Source organism: Euwallacea fornicatus, chromosome 9, assembly GCF_040115645.1.
Source record: "Euwallacea fornicatus isolate EFF26 chromosome 9, ASM4011564v1, whole genome shotgun sequence".
Taxonomy (NCBI): Eukaryota; Metazoa; Arthropoda; class Insecta; order Coleoptera; family Curculionidae; genus Euwallacea; species Euwallacea fornicatus.
Genome location: NC_089549.1, coordinates 1,689,565 through 1,714,939, shown reverse-complemented (window position 1 = coordinate 1,714,939; position 25,375 = coordinate 1,689,565). Strand labels below are relative to the sequence as shown.

Here is a 25,375-nt window from a genome sequence, read left to right as displayed (position 1 = left end):
CCAGTCTGAATAAAGACAATGGCAAATGACAGTTTTGCCGTTTCTTTTTCTTTTTCCCCGTTTTTCCCTTTTCCGATCGGACTGAAAGATTGTTCGGCTAAAAGCATTAAAAACTTTTCGGGTTGTATTTCAGAAAACCCGGACCGCTTAGATGGCCGTAATGATTTATTTGACCCGAGTTTTATGTATGGAGATTTGGAAATGGATTAATTCGCCTTGGGAAATTATTTATAAAAAGACTAACTACGAATTTGACAACAAAGGAAATCCTTCTGTCCATGCCTATCACATTTACGGAAAGAAAAATAAATTCGATTTCAATGTTAAGGTGCCCCTCATTCATGATTTCGTAATGAATGGAAACCAATGTACTAATTTTGAGCAGAAATCGACAAGATATATTACACTCACGCACTTATATGATCAGCACGCAATTGCGTGAAGTAAATCACTATTTGGAAAGTCTCAATCCCTGAAGGTCGCACTAGCGATATGATTGCCGTATGATTCCTTCCGACTTGTCATTTTTCACGACGTTATGAGCTCCGAATTTTACACGTTTACTCGTCACACTACTATAATATATTATACATACCATCATCAGCTCGTGGAGATCCAATTGTTTGGCCTCCTCGATGGCCCGATTTAAAACCGTTAGATTTTTACGTTTGCAGGCTTATGTAGGAAAATATGTACTCTAGTTGTGCAAACTCTCAGGAAGAACCTATAAGGCGAATAAAAAATTCTGCTCTTAGAATAAATGCTTAAAATTTGAGGGATATTCGGTGGTCTTTTTCGAACATAAGGAAATGGCAAACGTTTGAACATTCACCTTGCATGAAAAACGTGTAGTACTACAGCAACTATTGTTGTTACTAATCGCGTGTTGTTAATCGTTTTTGAAGAGTACGTAACTAGTTGCGAAATGAAACCCGTTTAGTCACCTTAGTACTCCTCGATTTAAAAGGACACACAAGTAGGAGTTGAAGCGCTGGATTTGCTCAGTATACTCGGTAAAACCTAAAGTTAAAGTAAAAAAGAGTAACGGTCACGCTTCACTACGGGATCAGACGAAAGGCATAATTTCCTGTATATGATGAGATGACTCTCGTCATAGAAACCGCTATCTCTTAGTGATTAACAAGAGGAATTTCGAAGCATTTCACACAAATTCGTCATCGAGACGTTAACAAGGGTGTTCCTCTGAGCCCTTAACAAAGAGTAGGATTCCGCTGCTACAACTTCTACTGGTACGACAGGCTTCATACCAAAAAAAAAAAAAACGAACAACCTGCCGCAAAGGTATACAGCATAGTTACTTTTGTACTAAAATGGTGCAAGTGCAGATAAGTAGTGCTTACTCTCTTGTTAAGCTTGAAAACGGAGTGTGTAACAACCTTGCAAATGCTCAAAATAATTGGTCGTTCTTCTACTGGGAAGGGAATATGTTGTTAACGTACTTCTTGATATTCTTCTCATGGACAAAATGCAGACATGAAGCTGTTAAAAAATCGTGTGCACGATATTTGGCTGTTTGCGTGATGCCCGGGGTGCAACGGGACGACCCGTACACGCCATTGCGTGAAGGCGCGCACTATGGGATCTTGTTGCATGAAGGTCGTCGTCGAGCCGCAACAGCTGATTTTACTCTCTTCTAGACATAAATTTGTAAACAAACAAAACGGAATTCACCTTTTTTCCTTTGGAAACGGAGAATACAGCAGGAGCTCCAACTTATCCATCTGAAATCAATGCAAATTTAATAAGAAATCGAAAATTACAGAGAAGCTAGTATAAAACAATGTGATCTGAGGTGTTCCAGGAGGTGATGTCGCAAGTTTGTCTTGAGATCGTGTGATACTATATTTTATGAGAATATAATTTGCGGTTCGACTAACTTTCTTCGTTTTTTATTGTCTTGTCAGTTTTATTTAACGGTCTGACTTATTTCCAGGGCTGTTAGCCAACAATGAACTTTACCCAAAAAAATCCCTAAAAGTTTTCTATTTAACGAGTGCCATACATCAACAAACAACATTTCGTGACCCCTTTGATGATTTACATCTGGAAAAGCTTAAGGGCACTAAGCGCAGTTTATTTATTACTTCATTTATGTTGCCTTATATTTTGTATCGATAGGATCAAGAAGTATCGCGTGCTGGCTTGTATTATTATTAAACCTTAAAAAAGTCAATTTCTCACGAAAAATTTTTTTTGATATACTGCCAAAAACTTATTAGTGCCTCATTTTTCTAATGCTTACTGTTGATCACTTTGTTAAAGTCATAAGGAAAACGTTATTGACAAATTGCGGCTCAGCACTTATCTGTTTAACTTAACAAGCTAACAGAAATGCAAAACTTATGTTTTATTTCACTGAAAGTTCACATTGAGCAAACGTCGAAATTTATGTAAGTATTAACGTTTCAGAAGGTTGCTTAACCTAAATTAACCTGAACTGAATCAACGTTCAATTAGCCTAATTACTCAATCAGAATCATGAGTTTCCCACTATAACAGAAGCCATAGTTTATGTTTTGAAATAAAGATCGTCATTTTGATTCTTTTTATTGGTCACATGAATGTAGAAACCGCCTAATTTGTTCATTTCACCTTAAAGGATTTATATCTGCCATGTGTTATACTCTATTTTCTTTACTCTAACGATCTAAATACCACCATATTTCTTTTGTATCAGGAGTATCCATTAGAAACTGATGACTATAAAATTTAGATTCGTGAAAACTGCAAATTTCAATTCCAAGGGCATCGTTATAGACGTGTTCTGTAGGCGCGTCAGTTCCATAAGTATCGCCAGGGACGCCTCTGTTCCATAGGCATCGCCATAGGCGTGTTTTTGCAAAATAAAAATGAACATTTTTTGCACTAAACTGCATTCAGACGAGAAAACTCTATTAACTCTAAGTACTTCTTTTCATGCTGAAAATTTACCAGCTACAAACGTTCAAATTCCCATTCAACCATTTAGATACACAAAACTTTTACCCAAGATTCTCGCATAACTGTTTGGGTTTCTGATGAATTTGGCACATTTTAAGTTTTTTTAATTCTTGAGGATTTTTGGGGCTTCTCGACAAATACCACCTATAGAAAGATCTATTATATTAATTTGGAATTGTTTCTAAAGGGTATTAAGCAATTCACGAAGCTAATAATTTCACCACTGGATATTTGACTTATATTAATTATTTTAATAAAATACTAGAACACTCTGTAAGAAGCTTCGCAATGGAAAACATTTGTGATGATAAGAGGTCAGATGTCACATTTCTTTCCTTAGACCATGGAAAGTTTTCCGCGAACATAATCCTGAGGCATTTGTAACTTCATATCTTCAGACTTGCGAATTATCATCAGACATGTCCGGTATACTGAGATACCACAAAAAAGTGCCAAATTCGCTTTGGTACTTTAAGAATCTAATAATGTAGCCTAATACTGTTTTAATGACCTAATAAAGAAACGTAAGATGATGCTTTGTGGCTCAGTGGCCAATGATTTATAATTAGTCAGATGCTTTTAAATGTGTAAAAGATCATTGGAGAGATCATCAAATACATAAAATGTAAAATGTCATATCTTGAAATTCTGTGTATAAAGGTACTACTGTGATCAAAAAACAAGGTGAAATTATTTATAAAATGAAAAATCTTCATTTATTATTGCAATTAAATTTCATCGCCTTCAAACTACACCCCATCCGACACAATGTACTTGAGCTATCGTCATTTTCGAAATGGCCTTCAATACCTTCTTCGATTCGGTGTTTAACTCCTCAATCAAGTCGAAACGTTGTCCCTGGAGCAACTTTTTGAGCTTGTTGACCCGCCGGAAGCCCGACGGTGCTAAATCAAGTGAATACCATGCTGGTGGGACGATATGGGTCGAGTTTTTGACAAAAGGTTCTCGAAGAACCAATGCAGTTTGAAATAGTCTAAAAAATTTAGTTTTTTTTTTGGAATCTATCGAAATTTGATGCGTTTGATACACAAAACAACTTTTGAAATTATTAAAGTTGATCCAAATGAAATGCCCCTAGCATCAGCAAGGTCTCTAATTGTCAATCGACCATTTTAAAGTACCAACCCTTTTTATTTTGTTTGATCTAGACACTACGCCCCTTTCCTATGATTTCTAACATATCGAAGCTATTTAAATAGATTGTAAATCCTGGAAAATGGATTATACCACCATTTATGATTGGAATGGTTCTTCGTGTATATGAAATCGTTGAAAGCGTGTGCATTAGAAATTTCTTCACAGCTGTTTCTAGTTATTGGTGGTAAAATATGTAATTCAGGTTTCCTCCAAAGATTCTTAGATAAAGAAATATAATAACAGGTTGGTACGTACGGAACCTACAAAGCTGAATTTGCCCCGACTCATTTGCATCCATTTACTTTAAAATTGAACTTGGAAGCTCCCCTATGTCTGAAACATCCTCGCTGACTAAGTAACGTGGGTCATACTATATGAGTCTACTTGGAGCCAAAACCCACGAAAAATTTTTCCCCCAAGAATCTTCCTCTATATAAAATCCTATCAAGGCTCCTCGGTTTTATTTTATTCATCGAGAATTTGTAGATTTCTGGCAATTCTGTGAGTCGATTCCTGACCAGCTTGAAAGACACAATTTTCACGTTTTCCTTTCTCTTCGCTCACTGTGAGGGTCTCAACTTCTGCGCAAGATACACGTGAACTAACATATTTTTACGAAGCACTCTTCACATGGTTTACCTATTTACGTTCCTTTCGTCAAATGTTGTTGCCTTCGTTGGCCATTAGTATACTCATTCTGTATTTTTATTTACCACTCGAGATGTGCTTAAATAGGATAAACAGTTATCTCAAGATCCACAGCGCCTCTTCAAAGAGATACCTGTTTTTGTTTTTCTTTTAGGAAACATTACACTACCGAACTAAACGTAAACAGCAAATTATAACATTGTGCTCGCCGAGAAACTTAAAAATTCCATGTTCCGAACATAATAACCCGAAATTATTCGTAATCAAAGGTAAAACTCTAATACTAATGACAAAATAATTGGCCCCGGCCTATCTTGCTTAAGTGTATTACAGCATCAGTGCATTAAGGGCCTCAAAACTTTAAGACGAATTTTATTGCTTTTTTAGTCCATTTATGAGGTTTTTTAAGTTTATTTTTATAGGGAAACTGAATACCTTAAAGGGAATATGTCTTTAAAGGGGGTCACATGAGAGGGCTTCTCAGGTTGCAAAATTGCTATCAAGTTCGCGCACTGTGACCATATTTCAGATCTGTGGATTGATGCGGTAAAGTGCTGTAGGGCTTTCGCATTTTCGGCTACCGAATCGATTGTTGAACACCAAATCATGTGTGAGCTAATTTTGATGGTTAAGGCATTTGACCGTTAACTCTCAACAAAATCGATATAATTTTTCTCAGAAGATAAAGAAAACATAAAGGTAAAATCATGATTCTCCCTACTATATTAATCCTCCCTCGCAACGAGAGCCTTGGCGATCTAGTTCTCAAAGGGTGGAATGTGTTGTAGGAATTGATCGACCATTTTGCGATGTTACAGAGTGAAATTTATGCGCAAGGCTCTGATTTCTTATTAATGCGCCCCTCTGGTCCCGTTCCGCTCCGCTCGAGGGGTCGGTAATCAATTTCGCTCCCTGGATTGTGGATAAAGTTAAAGGGCGTTGTCTAGGGGTGAATTACGGAGGTCGACTTTTTTGCTCGATGGAATATAAATTGGATATTAAAACGTCTTGCAGTTGGATACGAATAGGAGACAGGGGCGGAAATTATTGTAGTTATGGATATGTACTGGTTTATACCGAAAAGTTGACATTAGAGTTCTTTATCGTTAAATTACTACATATGTAGCCATTTAACGTGGAAAAGTGATTTTTCTGAAGTATGAATAAAATATTACCTCCAACGGTGTTAATGACTTTCTTGTCGAGATTGCGCATAAAAATGCAATTCTTCCTAAATTCGTTCTTAAAAAGGTGGGATATACAGGGCGTCCGCTTCTGCAGCTCGACCATCAAGATCTTGATAGCCCTGGAAGATACGAAGCCAGTTAAATTGGGACGATGTTGCGAAGATTGGATTCAAACATTCGCCATTTTAAAATTTGAAAAATTCTTATAGTCTAGTGATATTCGAAAAAAAAATAGAAACGATATAGAAAAACTTTCATGTTTTCCCCATCTTATTTGCCGAGTTAATTCCAAATAGTTCCCACTTCATCATTGAGTTTCGATTTCCATTCACACATTATCGCCATATTTAATTTGAAATGCAACCATTATCAATTCTGTTTTTTATTGTTAAGGTTCAGTCTTTCAGTTTGGTGCAAATATCCAAAACCTTGTTTGTGCAAAAAGGGCCATGTATATAGCAAAATAAGAAAAAAATAAGCAAAAAACATTATGATTGGTGTTTAAAGGATTTACTCTCCACCTCGAAGCACAGCTCTATGCGTCTTCTCAAATTCTGCATTAATCTTAAAACGTCTCATCTTATTTTAAAGTTCTGTTAATCTTCTTTCGCAGCTCGTTAATATCGATGGGTACGATTTCATAAATGAAGTCTTTCGGAATTCCCCATAAATAATAATCCAATGGGCAAAGATCTGGCGAATATACCGGCCATCGTATGGATCCGTTGTCGGAAATGGCTGGCGGGAAATATTTCTTAGCCACTATCCTATCGTTATATGACGAAACACCATCTTGTTGGAACTAAATGTCTTTTGTGTCTTATAGGATTATTCAGACATTCGAAAAAAACATTAAAAGGAGTTTGATTGTAAGATACATTTAAATTTTAGTTTCTAAACTTATGTTTACAAATTCCTCTAGAACAGTCGTAAACTTTTGCATTCGTATTGGAATTATAGACAGGAAATAAAGAAGAAAAAAACCAAAAAGGAATTCTGAATATTAACTAAAATTTGATTATTGAAAAGAGAGAATTTAGGAGTATTCCTGTTAACTAGAAATGCTGGTTGGATCTAGTTTTTCATCTAATAAGTGAATTATATTGGAGCTTCTTACCACCTTGTAGAATCTAAAAAGCCATGAGGGGGGAGTAAAATAGGGGCTGTAGATCTTGGATTTTATGCAAAATGAAACTATGGATTCGACTTATGTCCGAAATAAATCTCTTTTGATCTATATTTTAGCTTCATATTCCATAGAACCGTTGATTACGTAGTGCCGCTCCCTGTAAACTCCCATCCTAACATCGTAGGTAGTTTAAACCTCTTGTTTGAACACGGCCTTAAATTTCGAGCTGCGTCCGCTACCTACACAAAAAACAACGTATTTATTGATATTGGATATGTAACTTTAGGGGGTAATCCGACAAGATGAGCGCAGATTTAAGACGAAGTCTCGATCATTTCTTTGTAACACAAATTAGCATTTTACGCGTTCTCGTTAGTCCGAAATATATGACCGCGGCTCCTCACCACACTCCGTATGCTTTATTGTCTCGTTTATGCGTTGCATTATGACTCTATTTTGCTAGGTTTAATGGCATTCTTCACTTCTTCACATGGGCATCTCCAGGCTAATTTATGGTCCCTGCGTTCTTCGAATTGAGTCAACGTATTTTTCGAATTGAGAAAATATCAATTTATTCCGCATGCATATTGAAGCATCCAAAAGTGTGCCCATTCTTGCAATTCCATAGGAACATGTGCGCTGAGGCTTAACGGGCCACCGAAAAAGTGGCCAGCCAAAGAATGAAAAAAATTGCCCAAGATAACAGCGTAATTACATACATTACAATAGCTGGACTTCTAGACCGCAAAAACCTTTAATTAGGCAATCCGGAACGCATATCATTTACGTATTTAAAGGGCCTTGCACACTGACATGCTGCAATGGTTTTAAAGGGGGCTCGAACCGACCAACTGACATGGCAGATGCTTTTTCAAGGACCCAGGATTATAATTATTTTTGGTCTATCTACCTTTGATTCTAAAGTATTGATGTATCAAATAATGCAAAGTACTGCTATTTTCTTTTATATAATAATTTTCCCGCAAAGTCCTAAGTCTTCAATGATTCTTCCAAATGCACAAGAACAAAGCTAAAGGCTTTCGAATATTGACGTCTAATAATCTTAACGGCAATTAACCACCACCTGCTGAGATTTAACCTGTTCGTAAGCTTTATACCAGGTCTCGATATATTGGAATAATGTAATTAAACGGCCCTTTCACCAGATGAATTAAGACCGACGACGCTCAGGTCTTCCCGATAAATCAAATTTACGAGAGAATAGTCTCTGGGAGTTATGTGAAATGAAAATGCACTTAATAGCATCACAAACGTCTTGAATGATGTGAAGCAGAGAGGATATCATGAAACTACCCCTTTATGTCATCCCTGAAAGACGAAACACTCACCAGAAATCGCTAATGAGGACGGAGGAGTTGCGTGGTAGAAGTAGCATGATCAGAAAGGTTGCTTCTCTGTTTCATGCATTATTCGCAGGTCTTCGACGCGAGGAGATTAACAGAAATCTCTCATAATGAAATATCAGGGTAAATCTGCTTATAGTAGAGCATTTCGCACACCATTCAATGCTCTCTATGTCAGAGCTAGTGACACATACAATGTTCAAACCATGTGCACAAATGGAAACCTCTATTGAAGAACGAAGAATCATTTTTATGAAATTTTACGTCTTTATGCTGGGGAGCATCAAATCTCAGAAGTTTTAATTCCTGTGATTATTGGATAATAAAGGTATTCTGAAATGGTTGCTCATGCTAAGCAGATTGTGAAGGAAAATGAACGAGAGGAAGAAGAATGCTTGAGTCTACGTCAATTAATTACTGTTATCAACCATTTAAAGCTCGAGATATACATAGAGAAGTTAAACGAGCTATGGTTCTATAACTGAATGGGTTTAAAATCTGGGGACCGCTATATAACCTCTTGGCAGATAAGCTGGAGTTTAAAGAAATAGTATAAATGTCGTCTTTACAACATTTTAGTTTAGAATATCCTCTAGTGGGTAAACAAAACCTCTGGTAATATTTTATGTTTGAGGGCGTCATCTAAAAAACTATACGTAACTGAAAAATATGTTTCGTGTGGAACCTTTAAAATCTTCAATGGAAATTTTAAAATGAAGAGAATTACAGTTAAACGTTTATGGAAATAGCAATGTCAGCTTGTTCTAAACTTACTCTTTCCAATGCAGTAGACATAAATCCACTATAAGTGCTTATTATTATATTTTTCCTTAGAACATTCTAGAGTGGATAAATGTTAGACATTCGTGCCTTTTCAAGATAAAATTTATAAATCAAAACCTACAGTTCAGACAAATACTTATGATCATTCCTTACACATACTTCTCTAATGGGTTTGTGTGTCCATCCCATAAAGTTACGACTTCAAGCAATTAATAATATAATCATAATTTGCTTGAGCGGTAAAGATCAAGTGAATTATAATTTATAAAATTTCACATAAGCACTGCGTTAGTGACCTTCAAAATGTAGATCCAGTGTTTAAGCTCTATCCAGAGTGGAACTGTGGTAGGATCACTGGCGTATGTAAAGTAGAGGGAGTTTCTCAGTTCAGATAAACTCACGTTGAAATATAAGTATCACGTCCGATACATAAACAAACCTTTGCTAAATAAGTACTTTACATAAAATATCTCCAATTTGCACAAAGTTGCACTTAAAAAATTTCCGCTCTACATCAAGCGAGTTATTAAATATTGAACGCACGTAAATCTGCGCCTCGGGTATGTTAATTTGACATCATCCTTATAAACTAAGTCAATAAAGTGTTGCCTACTTTTTAATATGCATAAGTTTTAATATGCGATTATCGTAATTTTTAATTATTGTCTTGGAGTGCACGCCGATGACTCGCGAAATGGGCTGTGAAGATTTTGCTTAGTTACGCTGTAACATCAGGAGGAACTAATTTGTAATTAACAGAGAGCATAATGCATTTGTTCCTTTGAATAAATCGCAATACAACATTTACTTCGAATTTACCCTTATTGAAACTCTTGCATGTATAGGAAGAGGGTTGCAATACGTCAGGCATTAACAGCACCTGCCAGGGTTAAATCAGAAAACCATTAACCCGCTATAATCGGTGATTCAATAAATTAGACAGGTTAAAACGCTTTAATGCATGTGTACATTTATCTATCGCTTTTATAGGGGATAACTTGTTAGTTCATCGTGACTAAGGCATTTTTCCTTGATATATTTAGGAACATCATTGGAAAGTTTGATAGGTTAATAACTCCTGAATTGAGATATTACCCAATTAGATGTTAATGAATTATTAAAGCTGCAAGAGCAGCAAAGTTTCAGAACTCCTGCAGTAAACATAAATCATTTTTCTGCAGGTTAGATGTAAGCTCGGCTAAAAGCTCATACGTATTACAGTTTGGCGTTAGTTCCGGTTAGTTCGAGTTTATTCGGGTTAGTCCAGGTTAGTTGATTTTGATTGGTGTAGAAATTATACGCAAAAAAATACTTAATTGAGCTATTCCAACTAACTATACCTTTCCCCTTTTTCATTCCTCAAAGCGTTACCCGTAACGTTTACCGCCAGCCCTGAAATCGACATATCGATAAAACAAACAAAAAATTCACAGCTTTGTGTGGCTTAAACTTCACCTGTCAAAACGTCACTCGGCCCGACTCAATATATGCAAAACTAACTATCAGCTAATTGCACGTGTTACATCGGGGTGCAGTCGCTATTTACTCGGACGAGGGATCGATACTTTAGTCTTCCTCTGTTGTACATTTTCCTCGTTAACTCTTCATTTTTCATAATTAAATTACGGGATTTGCCCTAAACAAGAAGAACCATTAAACAATTAGTAATCAATAACGATTGTCTCGAACAGATACCATGTAAAACCTTTGCAATAACATGAAATTTGTCTTTGTCGATTAAAATTATACCTAATCGGCCATTGATCTCTCAATTATGTAAATTGCTGCAGAAATTGATTGGTAACTAACAGTAATGACAGGCAGATGCAAAGGTCTCTACCAAAGCTTTTAAAAAACTTAACGCTCACCTTTGCGGGATTTGGTGAAAACTCTGTACTGGAAAGATCGTTAAATGAAGCACGTTTAATTGAGCTAGAAACACAATTCAACAAGTTAAGCTTCCGTAAAAGATACTTTTAATACTTCAGTAATTAACCGGTATAATGTACTAATTGTGAGGTTCATGCCCCGCCAGGAAAATGAGTAATGAAGAACACCATTACCTTAAAAAAACTTTTCCAAGCATTTCTTGCATCAACTTATTTCAATTAACATCTAAGCAATATTAGTGGCCATCTTGGGTGAAACTGGAAAACGGCCCAGGGCGACAAACCAGGAAAGGCGGCGGGTTTTCTTGAAGGTAAGGGGGTGATGATTAAAAATTTCACTCAGAGCGCCAGACTAGCTCAGGCCGGCCCTACTATTATTTATTTACCATATTTCCATCTTGAGAAAATATAATAAGATGAAATTAGTTTCGAAAGTTTCAAGTTCTTCCTGACGTAAGAACTGCTAATATTATATGGTTCAAATCACGTAATTTTTTATGCACGTCAAAAAATGTAAAGATTGATAATCGCGTTACGTCCAATGATCAGTCATATCAATTTAATATGCTAAAAAAGAATAGAGATATATTTGAATGTGTCACGTAGCCCTATTTTTTTCCACGGTTGCCGCTTAGTTTGTTAACATTTAGATTTAATTGGGTGTTTCGAATTGTTGTGTTCGTTGTTCATGAACTTTAGCGGTAAAAATTTGTTTTTTTCAAAACTAAAATAATGCTCCCGTTTATTTATTATCGTTGTTGGTATTATATATTGCCCAAGTTCTTAAACAGTCGGTGTAAGGATCTATACTAGATAAATTCCTGATATATATCAAATTTGAAAAAATGTGGCATCTCTACGAATCTAGGATACGCATCCTATGACGTACATAAAAAATTACGCAATTTGAATCATAGATAAACATTGTATATGTTTTAATTGAGTTGGATAATGGATGTCTAGTGATGTAAAAGTCTACTGCATAGGAATACAATATGTTAAATCATTCTCCCTTGTACATTCAATTCAGTTAATTGCCTGGCATGTATTGCGACATTATAATTATCACTACGGAATTTAAATTAAAAATATGAAGAAAACCTTAAAACAAAGTCCTTTTAGAGTTTCTTCAAAACTGTTTGTTAATTTACTCAATCCCTTATTGCTTTCGTCAAAACGTTTCTGAGCCTTATTTTGGTACCCGTAGAAAAATATTTCTTTCCTCACTGGAGCAAATCCCAATGCGGTATCTTTGTGGGTCGAATTTGTTCCTTTTTCGTTTTCTTTTATTATTGTATTCTGTCAGCAAATTATTTTCACTAATCTATCTCTATTCTGTCTGCCTCTTTTCCGCCCTTATTCGGTTTGGACTTTATACTCTTTCGGTCTGTGGAATATAGAGGATTAACAGTTTAAGGTTTTATAGTTATGTTGCTGACGACTTTGTGTTTATTTAATTCTGACCTTGACTCCGCCAATCGTGACCTCGAACAGTAACGTGAGACATTAACATTTTTGAGATTTGGAGACGTTTGCAGCCAAAACAGACCTAATTAGAAGATTGAAAAAATTACGGAGGGAATACCCATCTTGGGTATTATGACCTTCATATAAAACTTTTTCAATTAGATAATCCGGACAAACGGAAAAAATTAAAAACCAATTTGCCATATTAATCTCCTATATACCAGGCAACGCCGGGACACCCGGTATAAATGTTCTTGATCATCAACACTTTATATTTAAATTACTCGCCACTCTTTCTTTGAATATGTAGAATATATCGAAGGTGACGATTAGGCATAATCAAAAGTCAAATCCAAAAGTTCAAAAACATTTCTCAACTATTGTACTTTAGCAGAAAATTTGCTATTTTGGGTTTTTGATTCATTTCCTATTTATTGTTCAGAGCAGAATTTCTTGGTTAGTCTATGCTTCATGAGATTTTTTGGAAATATTTGAAAATTTTCATATACCTTTACTAAAACTCAATTTTTTTCTTTTGTATTTTTATTCTATATTGCCTTTGCTTCGAATCTTCTTCTTCCCAATTTTGTACTAGTTTTTTGTTCCATTATTCTGTCTCGGTTCTATAATCTCTATACCGTTTGGTTCTGTTCTGTTGACTATGCCTGAATCCTGATTCTTATTGTACCTCGAACTTATCTACTTTTATTTTTATTTTACTCTTTTTTCTGTTTCGAATTTATCCTTGTTTTATCTCCATGTTCTAATTGTTGTATTCGACGTAAACTCTGTTTTATGTGTATTCCATTAACATTCATGTCCTTGTTGACTTTTTATTCTGATTCACTCAATTCTTCTGTTCTATTCTACAGAGCGGAATAAAAGTCCGACATAAATTCGTTAAAAATTGAAAGAAATATGTTTTATGGAAATACTGGAACACGTCAAGTATTGTTTTTAATTGTGCATTTTTTGATGTAAGTGACATGTATACAGGGTTAGCCATGCGGTAGATAAATGTATTTTTTATTTTTTTGTTATTGAACCCCATGTACATTAAGACGTTTTTGACTTCTTTGAAAAATTCTCAACATATTTCATGTTACATAGTCATGTCTAAATTCAACAGAATTAAAAAAAATACAAAAAATAATAATAGTGATAGATTTAATAAAAAACAGTATAAATTACTATAATAAAACGTATTAAACTTTCGAACTGTGTTGCGTTGACTTACTGACTATGGATAAGCCGCAATTCAAATTCCTCGAAAACTTTTCTTATCATTTGCCGAGGTATTTATTGCGCTTTTTAAGCAATTTTATTACTTAACTCTTCTATATTGTTGGGCATATTTAAATTCACTGTTTCAGATAACTCCAGTTAAAAATTGTTATAGGGCGAGGTCTAATGGGCTAGCATGTCGCTCTAACTGCAATACTGCGCAAATATTACAATAAATATATATATTAGTTATGTTTTACCCCTGTTATTGTTTATTTTATGTTGGTCAAAACAATTTCACTCCTATTCTATTTTGTTACGTCCTATATTGTATGCATTTTCGTTTTGCGACAATTGCATTTGATCTCTATTCCGCCTCGGTATATGTTTTTCTCTAAACCCTGTATTCTAACTGTGTTCCAGATCCCGAAAATACAATTTTCATTAAATAAAATAATTTTACACATTAAAAATTTAAATTGCGGTTATAAACGCTCATTTATGTATGACAAACAACTACACTCCGGAAACTTGCATAATCCCAAATAGATAAACATATACCCTGCATAACATCTAATTACCCAGATTAAATGTTTCGAAATCTGAGACCAATCTGAGATGATTTCCCCGATAAAGTAAATGTTGATATGCGTGAGAAATGTGCAATAAATCTCTCACAAAGTGCGAAGGAGTTGAAACCTGAAAAGCAATTAAAAGACCGGTAGCTGCAGTTATAAAGAAACAATAGATAGCTATCTGCTTGTTTTATATTGGTCCTAATGACTTAAGAGCTTAGAATTAAGGCCCCATTAGATCTACTTGCAAGAACTTTCCTTTGCATCGTCAGATCGTTAATTTCGGTGAGATTGATACTTCGCAAAGGCACTTAATCGGAAACCAAAATGAGAGGGGGACTGGTCAATAGGTATCATCCGATTTCCAATATTAATGGGAACCCAAGCCGGCTGAACAATGCAACAAAAGGCAGTACACGTGTCGGAAGGCAAAGCAAGTGCCTTCAGGGTACATTATATCCCAATAAGACCATTATTCGGATATGGAGAAATAATTGACCGTGTAGATTTGGTTGGTTAACTCCGGAAGGTATTAGCTGAAGATCTGTTGTGACATCCCGAGGAGATAAATCTAATTGTGTGTGTTGTTTGTGTCTAACACTTGGAATTCCAATTTAATTGCAATGAAATATGAATCAATATCCCCTAGAGTCGTAAAAAATGCAATTTGTGTGTTTCACCCCGGGGTTGCTGACTAATAAACTGCCCCATACGTCACCGGTGAGCGCCAGTCCGAGATATATGGTCCCTGAAACGGAGACCCTCCTCGTCTGTGAAAGACAACAGCTGGTCAAAACTCCAGGTGAAAATAATAATGAAATCAACGAGCCGAAACAATGCAGCCGAAATTGCCCTTCTCACTCCTTCTTCCCCGCCTCCACCCTGTGGTACCACTAACGCGTTTTTAAGCGGGGTTTTGACCTTTATAGCGAATGACTGATATGTCTCCACTATAATTTTTGTTACTGGGATGAGTTCTATCAAAAGCTCTAGATATCTAAGAATATCAAAATATATTTGGGCTAATAGACCCTTCAAAACGAAATTTACGCCCCAATGCTACAAGTGTTAGGTATATTTGGTCAAGTATGTAAAATTTCAATGTTGAGTAATTCTTCTCCATCTTTTCCATTGACCAAAGCGTATTCATGACTGCAAATTTAACTCTACTGCTATTGTTGAGTTACATGAATTCCTAGGAATTGAGGATCAAAATACTGTGTTTTTTCGACATTATTGTGGAGACCAGAGTTTAAAAAACACACTTCACCAACAATTAAAGTGGATGTTTTTAAGAATATTTAATATTACCGTTAATTCTTAAGTTGTTTCATTTGCTAGGGTACTTTTCACTACATAATTAATTTATGTTTACTATATTCTATTATTTTACTTTACGTTACAATTTAGTTCCCATAAAATAACTTGCTTTAAGGTTCTTTGCGGGACTAAATTTTAGAATATTGAAGTTTCTTGTACATCTTAATGCTACAAACAGAGTATAATTATGCCATAGCTGATGTCTTTTAAATCGTTCACGTTCACATCAAAACCAGCAACACAAAACTAATTAATTAATAGTAATTTAATTTACATAAATCAATTCAAGGTTCAATGCAGGGCACCTCAAAAAGAAAAGTAAAAGGAACTCATGTCCCAAAGATGTTCGATAGGTGATAGGTCAGGTGACAATGCGGGCCAATGCAGTATTTCCGATTGCGCTTGTTCGAGGTGCCTTTGAGTAATATTCGCAGATCCACCTTGCATTGTCCTGTTGGAAAATGCCATTTGGAAAAGTCTGCACGAAATGATACACATATATTGAATAAAAAATTTAGAAGGTCAGTGACAAAAAAACCATTGACGTTCTTTCGTTTTTACTGACACTGTAATCATTTGATACTCTATTATAAAGCATTAGTTTGTCCAAATTACACGACTTAATTTTTTTTATTACTAGATCATACATTTAATATAAAATTAAGTATATTGACCGTCTTATAAACTATTCATGAATTGAAACAGAAACTTTTCCTATTTCAAAATGTAGGATTCGATCCAAAACTATTCACGAGTCTAATGGTTTTCTATTTTCTAAACCAACACAATAAGTCCAAATTTGGACGTATATGACCCTCATGATACCTCGAAATGACCATTTAGATATATATTTAGTTCCAAGAGTTTGTAAGGTTTAAGTCTTGAAATCGTCACGTTCAAATTTCAAGGTTTGAGTTGTCATGTAATTCTTTTTAAAGGAATTAAACTACATATCTCGTGTCTGGTTCCAAAAGATAAAAAATTTGCGAACCCAATTGGATCTCGAAAACTGGGTATTTTTCCTTCAGTTGGAGAAACAGTAGCAATCGATTCGGAGGTGTGAACTAAGCGTGGGTCGTGCAATTTCTTTGTTATCTCATACTTACAAATCTGCACAGGTCCGGATTTACCATATTATGACAGCTTTAAACGTTTAATGACGTTAATACAAATTTAGAGAAACTAACAAATTTAGACAATAGAGGACCCAAATGGAGCACTGCAAGCAACGGTCTCCAGTATGAGAAAAACCCCGAGTGAAAAGGCCTTAGATCCTCTAAAGTACATAATGAAATAATGCATTCCAACTACGATTCTGTAAAATTCCCTCTTACAAATATGCTATCAGAGCCAAAATCTTCCAAAGTTTTAATGAACCCGCGGTGAACCAACTAGCACGGCGATTTATTGATGCACCTTCTGGTTCGAGGCCCCCGATTAGGTTTCATTACGGAATACGGAAGGCTGAACCCAATATAAATCAAGATTGAGGTAAACTGACCTTAACGTTTTGATCTAACTTCAACCTAAAAATATATATGCAGAACGAGGGTTGACCCACCCATATAAGGTATTCCTTCAAGGTTTTGTGCAATGCGACCTATATGTGCAAATGATTTAAGAAGCATAATAATGTAGAAATTTACTTGATCAACTCACAGAGTTTGTATAGTTAAGAGGAACGAGTAACTGGCCCAAACAAGTTCCCAACAAACCGTTCGATATAATTTGTGCAGTGGCCCTCTCACCATGCATCCTCAATAACCACATATTATATTTATTATACCGGGGCTTTTTCTTTTATTTTAACCGCTAATAAATATGTCGGGGTGTATAAATATAGCCGTACCAATAAATATCTCACAAATCGGAATCGTAAACTAGGCTGTCGAAGGCGCTACGAATTTATTAACTTATGAAAATATCTCGGTGTTCCAACACCACTTTTCAAGCTGGGGCCACGACGTCAGGGCCCAATGTTAATTTGATTCCTTTTCCTTCTGGGGTGGTGCCACATAAGGTCTAAGTAAGCCCTAATATTCAGAGAATATAGATACAATTATTGACATTTTGCAAACTATCATCAATCGATACTCATACATGAACGGATGATGGTAATTATACCATGGTCTCTAACCACCGCGTGATTTAAAATATTCTTAAATAAGAATTTAGGATGGCATTGATGATTCCAGTAGAGTCATTGTTAACGATAAAATCATTGACAAATATGCGATATCAAATGGCGTAACGAAAAAAATGGAGGACTACATAATTTTTTACCATTTGATCAACGTTCAAATATTCTTGCTTTCCGATCTCTGGAAATTTAATATCAACCTTCCGGAAGCGGATTGGATTTCCTCTCAATTTGTAGAACTCTTAAAATATACCAACATTGTCTATAATCATATGTGTATTATGTGGTTTTTTACTTTGACAAATTCCGAACATATTTCATATGACATACTCGTGTCTAAATTCAATAGTTATTGAAACATTTGCGCCATACGGCAATTAGAGAGGCCTGCTGGATCATCTGACTTAACCCCTATGGACTTTTTTACGAAGTTATGTGAATTGCGGCTTGCTCACTTTCAGGTTACGTCAGATTAGGATTAAGTCAATAGGGGACAGTTTGAACATTTAATACATTAGATGAGAGTAGTTTATATTGTTATTTTACAAGTGTAACATTAATAGGTTTATCGTTATTTCTATTTTTTGTAATTTTTTTCGAAAACTATTGAATTTAATCATGGGTACGTGATATGAAATATGTTAAAAATTTCTCAAAGAACTCAAAAATGTTATAACATGTACAGGGTTGTATGAGAAAAAAACGAAGAAGTACATTTATTTACTACGTGGATAACCCTGTGTGCAGGTCTCTTACATCAAAAATGCACAACTAAAATCAATACTCGATGTGTTCCAGCATTTTTATGAAAAGTATTTTCGTCAATTTTTAGCAACTTCATGCGGGACTTTTGATCCTCTTCGCATTGCATGCTGCAACTAGTTTCAGTTTGGATTTTATAACATTTACGCAAAAGTAAGAAATTTGAATATTCAGAGAGTAGTAAAATTAGAAAATGGAAATTTTACTCAACACAATTCGTTTTTACAGAAGGGCAGAGAGTGAAAATGAGCACGAATGCCCTCAGAATAAAGCAGATGATTATTATATATAATTACAAAAATATATATGCGGTTTCGATATGGGAGTCAAAGTCGACATATTGAATAAACGGATAAAAAAAACTCTTTTATTACAATGCATGCAAAATAACTTTCTGCAGGTGCGTCGGCGCGCCTACTTCTTTCGTACCAGTTTTTAAATTATATTTATAAAGTTTGATTTGAAATTAAGTTTAAAAAGGCACACTGATGAAGCAAGGTCACTTACGCACCTGCAGAAACTGATTTTACAGTCACTCTAAGCAAAAATTGGTTAGTTTTTTATTCGCCCAGTTCATATGTTAATTTTGACGTCACATTTTAACATGTAAGCTCATTTTTCGCTGAATTTCTTCAATTATTTGCTTTACCTTGTGGTTATTTACTATTATCTTATTCAGCTCCATTCTCTGTTTCTCTGCGGCGACCCGTGATCAAGTGATGGACCTAGTTCAGCGTAAACGTTAAAAATTCCACACTAAAATTATTTCTCGCAGAAAATAAATCTTCTATTAAATTAAACTCTGGGTAAAAGAAAAAGGTTCGAACACGTCAATTGTTAAATATCGAAGTCTAGGAAGAAAAAAAACGCTCACCCAAAATTGATATTTTCTTCGTGCTTGTAAGGGGCTACCGTCTTTAATATTTTAAATGGACACATGAGACATGCAACACATCAAATTAAAGGTTCTTATACCCTATAAATGAATCTTAAAAAAAACTAAAATATCAAGACAAGAAAGCGAGATTTGACTTGATTAAATTTTCAAATGATGCATCCAGCACGTCAATGTTCCAAAACAACGATATGTGACAATGACAACGCATTGACAACGCCATCTTACAGTTTTATTCACGCGCATGTGTTAGGTGATACCATTTTCCTGCAGTAATCTGTATATCGCACATAAGAAAATCTTCAGAAGTTATTTTTCGAGCTCTAAACGAATTACCCGAGCTGAACAGAAGCACTATACAGGGTGGCCCATTTAGAATTATCGAAGCGATAATGTCAATCTGTTTTGTCAAATGTTAAAAACTCGCTTCCTTTAATGTGAATAGGTCAAAATCCTGGCAGCTACCCGAAGAATAATATCTATGGAAGCATTGAAATAAAGGCAAATAGTGACGAATTTTGTAGTTTCCATGGAAACTATCTTTCAGTTAAAGTTGTCAGTACGATGATATAGGGTTCCTAATTATTGTAAAGTAACTTTCTGTGGGACATATTTTGTACCTTTTTTCGTAGATAGCTTTTACCAATTTTTCCCACCCTTCAACAGAGGTTTAAGATAGAAATACGGTATGATCGTTTTCGATCATTCCACATTAAATAAAACGCCGTTAGGTATCCTTTATAGTATTCCTTCCCGGATATGTAAATAACTTAAGAATTTCGAGTTTAAGTTAACTGTACCAAACCCATATTTACCTAATTAAACAGCCATAAATGGTTTTTAAATATGCCGTCCATTGATTTTTTGTTACTAATAAAATAACTAAAAATAATTACATGCCCAGATAAGAGTTAAAGTATGGAAAATAAAAAATTCCCCTCGTGGCAGCTCCAACACTGCCCCTTGGCCTTATCGGCAGAGTCGTATCAGGCCTGTCAGGAGGATTAGACACAGAACTCCGCCCCATTTATGTAGGCCCCAGATATGGATCATATTACCGAGTTAGTTACGACTACCCTCTTATTATGCTATATTGCGCCTCATTGGTGCGATATTTCGGTATAGGTACAGATGGTAAGCGCATCTGCCAATTATATGGGATGCTATGCCGTCATGGAGAGACGAGTGTAATACACGCAGGGTGTTCCGACATTTAAGGAGCCGATTCTCTGGACTGTTCTAAGGTCAAAATGTTATATAAACGTATGTCCTAAAGTAAGTGGTTTCGGAGATACAGGATTTTAAATATTGAGAAAAATAAGATATTTTTCTCCGTGTTTTCAGAATGGCACAAGATATTTTATTGAAACTTATTTTATCCGCACGGTAGTACAAACAGTACATTACCATTCTATTTTAATGAAAATGCTGTTATCATAACGGTGTGTAGGAACGTACCATGTTGTTTCCTATAGGAGAATAGGGGACACGCCACTGGTATTTTCCAAATTGGATACATTTTTCAAAATAAACGATCTAAATACATCAAAAATGTCTCTAGTGTATAATTACAACAGACGCTCGATAATGTGAACACGCGACAATGAAAGCATTGCGTTAATGTAAACACAAAATTCGTACTATAAGAGCAAACGGAGAACGCGCGATAACACCCTGTATCTTGGAAACGACTCATTTTAGAACATACCTTTTAGTATAACGTTTTCGTTTCAGAATAATCCAAAGAATCAGCCACTTAAATATCGGAACACCGTGTATAACAGTGTTCGCTTTAAAGGAGAAGCGAACTAGTTTCGGACCTTCAAAAGCAGATTGAAATATCTATAACAGCTCAAAATGGACCTCAAGACAGACTCAAAGCTGATAGATGCCACTCTAATATTACAGAATCATAGTTTTTGAAGCCGATTCTCGTATTAAATACTAATTACAATGAAGTTCGCATTATGAATGGGCTGCCACGAAGAATGAAGTATGCCCATAAGGCAGTGGTTGTTGCTTTAATTTTGCAAAGTCACGAATGTTCTGTCGCAGCTATTTAAATACTAATTAATTATATTGGGGACTTGTTTTGTTCCTGTTAAGGCGACTTTTAAGGTGCACGGAATTAATTTCAGTCGGGAGCACTAAGTGCAGTCTGTAATACACGTACATTGGCATAAATCAAAATTATTATAGTGGAGCGGGTTCTGTATTAACTTTGCTAATTAGCGCAAATTAAACGGTAATTGAGAATAAATATAGACGTGGAGCGGTTTTAGATTTATTGACATCTTTTGCCATTTTGTTGCAGTTGCTATGCACAAAGATAAAGATGATCCTGTTGGACTTCATCGGTCTCGTGATCTCACCGCATTTGATCATACGCCATTGGATGGAGAAATGTTTCTACAGGTGAGAAAAAAATGCAATTATGGAACATTAATAAATCAATGAGAATCTATATCTGCAAACGGTGATGGAAACAGGATAGAAGAAAAACGTGAAAAAAGAACTGCTGCTGAATTATTGTTTAAATACGAAACACACCTACAACACTCTTTATTAGCACACCTGTTGCTGATCAATGATTGTATCGAGATATGTATCAAACAAATCTGATCTTACGTACACATTTTCAGGCACTCAATGGCTTCCTTATGATCCTCACCTGCGAAGGAGAAGTGTTTTTTGCTACACACAGTATAGAAGGATACTTGGGGTTTCACCAGGTACGTCTAATATTTACTCAAATAAAAAAACCTTATAGTGGGATGGATATCATGGGCTGGTTTGTCTAAATTCCGGTTCTACTATTTTGGCTATATCGCACAGGATGCGGCAGGATTTTTGACATATAAAATCGCAATATTTCCCTTTTTCTCCATTTCTCCAATATTTCGCTCATAGAAAAGTAATTACTCTTTATTCAAATGTTGCGCATGGTACATTGGAACTGCACTTTTGCACAGGGAGTTCGAGTGCAATTCCAAAGCATGCGTTATTGCATGGTTCTCGACCGATATAATTGTTTTTTAGATAAAAATTCAATTTTCTGCTCATAATTTTGGACCTCAAGCCTTCACCTTCTCTTTTTGACTGTATTTGCTCTTCCAATGTAAGTACGGCATTTCACACACACGTTAGAATCTAATTTCGAAACATTCAATAAAAGATATGCCTACAAAATGAATTAAAATTTTTTTCCGCAATATTACTAACGAAATTGAAGCGTTTTTTACTATTCTCCAATGCCGAATACCGGAAGCTTAGGGTACCCGGGTACGCGCATTTCTAGCATAGTTCAACAGCATATTCTAATGTCGGAATAATTATTTTGCAGATAATATTCTATGATTTCCTATGTTGTACTATTTCGAACATTGAATGACTGTTTTTTATAATTTTTTGCGACGTCGACTAATGTCCATTGTATTTTCCTCACCATCTATTAGACATACACCGATAAATGTTTTAAAGGGAGATTTTCACCTACTTCACATGGTTATTCTAAATCTTACAGGAAATCTCCTGTAAGTTTCGTAAAAGTAAATGTTCATATATTTTTTGAGACACTCTGTTTTACTAAAATTGACAATTTTTCGCCAAATCGCCGCATTTAAGAGATAACAGGGCATGGTGATGCTGTTTCTTCCAATTTTATTAGTAATTCATCTAGTGAATTGATTTTACGGAAAGTATTAAAAATGTTTTCAAAGCATTTGCAGTTTCAATAAATTTTTCAATGTTTTCCAACATGCGTCAAGCATATTCTCGGTCGCAATTCAAGAGCATATTTTATTAAGTGTTTTAAAACATTTCTTTTCTAAGAAAGGTATTTTGATTTACTTTCCAGTTTTTTTTTGCAATAATTGTACATAGAATTGCGATTTTTAAACTTTTCTCTATATTACGTGTTTTTCAATCTTTTTTCCATGTTGCGTGTTTTCAGCTATTTTACCGTGTTGCGTGGTATATTAGGCACACGTCCGACAAACTAAATGTATATTTTTTTCATTTTTCCCAACATTTTTCAACTTGAATTCCAGTTTCTGAGTTCTCTTTCTAATATCTTGTATATTCCGTCTTGCTCGCATACGTACATATTTCGAGTACAATTCCGAAACATATTACATCGGAGGCATGTTACACAGGGGCACAAGTCTTTTAAAGAGATATTATAAAATTTTTACATTATTACCTCAAATTGCAGATTTTCCACTTTATATAGTCCAACGTTGCATGTCTTCTACCGATTTGGGCTTTTGCATATACATTTCAAGCATAATGCCAATAAAACATATTTTTTTGAAGATAGGTAATGCTTTTGAAGATAATCGATTTGTCCGTTTTATATAATATTTGTCTCTCGAACCGCAGTTTTCCTCATTGCAAGCTACGCCTCTTTCATCTCATCAATAATGTGTATTTTTTCTATAGGGTGTATAGAAACGTTAGTACAAAACGTGAGCAAGTGAAAGTAGAGCCAAAAATAGTTTTAAAAAGTTTCTATAAACATTGGTCCGACGGAGCACCATCACTGAGATATGGCCTTCCAAAGTGTTCTCATCATTTGGATCTTTTTAAAATAATTCTCTTTGTGATTACGATAAAGGAATGAAAACTGTAGGTATTTATAGGAGAAATTTTTCTTCAAATTCATTAAAAATAATATTGCTTACTTAATAATTCCAAAAAGTAATAAAAAAAACGAAAAATTTCTATTAAAGGTAATTAGGAAACCACCTTTATTTCTAATAAATTTTGATGAAACTTATGATAGTTAAAGACCCTTATGGTATGGTTATTCCCTACAACTTTCACTCAATTATATAAATCAGAAAGAAAGTTATTATAAAAAATATCTAAATGATAGGACACCTTTGAAGGGTCATATGTTAGTAAGACTGCTGCGTCTCATTAATGTGTATTGGAGCATTTATTGCTATTTTTGATTCTATTTTCACCTTCTTGAGTTTTATACAAATTTTTCCAAACACCCTCTTTATTAACTTTGTAGAATGGAGACAGAAAGACGTCCACTAAGGGGTCAATGTTTTAAAAAGTTTTCCGACTTTTTCTTACTTTATAATCTTTGTTTAATAATTAATGTTAATGCAAAAAAGATCAAATAAGATAGAGTTTAATTAATCCCTTTATTCTGAGTGTTCTAAAAAGGATTTCTCATTTTGTGTACATTTTTTTAATTTACTTTATACATACGTCCACAACAATAAAACTTTACGAACTTGTTCCAGTCCGATATTGTGCATCAATCTGTATACGAACTAGTCCATTCGGAAGATCGAGAAGAGCTCCAAAGACAACTGATGTGGAACTCTTTCCTGCCTCCTGAATCAACGAACATGGGCCTTCAGGACGTTCTGAGTCCTGAAAACACTCACCTCTTGGAGAGGAGTTTTACTGTGCGCTTCCGATGTCTGCTTGACAATACTTCCGGATTTTTGGTACGAGAAAAACACCATAAACTTATTATTCACCTAACAACCAATACATACACTATGCTTTTAAGTTACAAATATTTAATATGCCATAAATTCAACTTTATCTGATTAGCAGTCATAATTTCTTGGAAACCATGAATAATTTGTGTTTAGTCAACTTTGAGGCTTTTATATTCATTTAATGATAATTTATATGGAGTGATTTCTTATAGAGATTGGATATTAGAGGGCGAGTGAAAGTACTTCACGGCCAAAATCGAAAGTCAGAAGAGCCTCCATTAGCACTTTTTGCAATCTGCACTCCTTTTGGACCGCCATCCTTGTTGGAAATTCCTCAAAAAGAAGTAATGTTCAAGAGCAAGCACAAGCTGGATTTAGCCTTAGTTTCAATGGACCAGAGGTAAATTA

General features: G+C 35.0%; 1 protein-coding gene and 1 long non-coding RNA gene across 4 annotated transcripts in view; one reads left to right on the top strand and one right to left on the bottom strand.

Annotated features, from left to right (window-relative positions):
- Positions 1-25,375, top strand: part of ss (spineless) — a 136,707-nt gene that overhangs the window by 105,747 nt on the left and 5,585 nt on the right. For both annotated transcript variants that reach the window (XM_066285611.1, XM_066285610.1), the window contains exons 7-10: positions 21,817-21,917; positions 22,145-22,234; positions 24,761-24,970; positions 25,180-25,367. In XM_066285611.1, coding sequence (XP_066141708.1) covers positions 21,817-21,917; positions 22,145-22,234; positions 24,761-24,970; positions 25,180-25,367 — 589 coding nt within the window. The remainder of the gene's footprint in view (positions 1-21,816; positions 21,918-22,144; positions 22,235-24,760; positions 24,971-25,179; positions 25,368-25,375) is intronic.
- LOC136341056 (uncharacterized) lies at positions 1,691-11,537 on the bottom strand. 2 transcript variants are annotated; one of them, XR_010732430.1, is made up of 4 exons: positions 11,294-11,537; positions 10,686-10,866; positions 10,571-10,622; positions 1,691-1,742 (listed from the first exon to the last, which is right to left on the bottom strand). It is a non-coding gene; the product is annotated as an uncharacterized lncRNA (long non-coding RNA). The 2 variants fall into 2 exon arrangements; XR_010732429.1 differs by lacking the exon at positions 1,691-1,742 and having other exon boundaries at positions 10,228-10,622.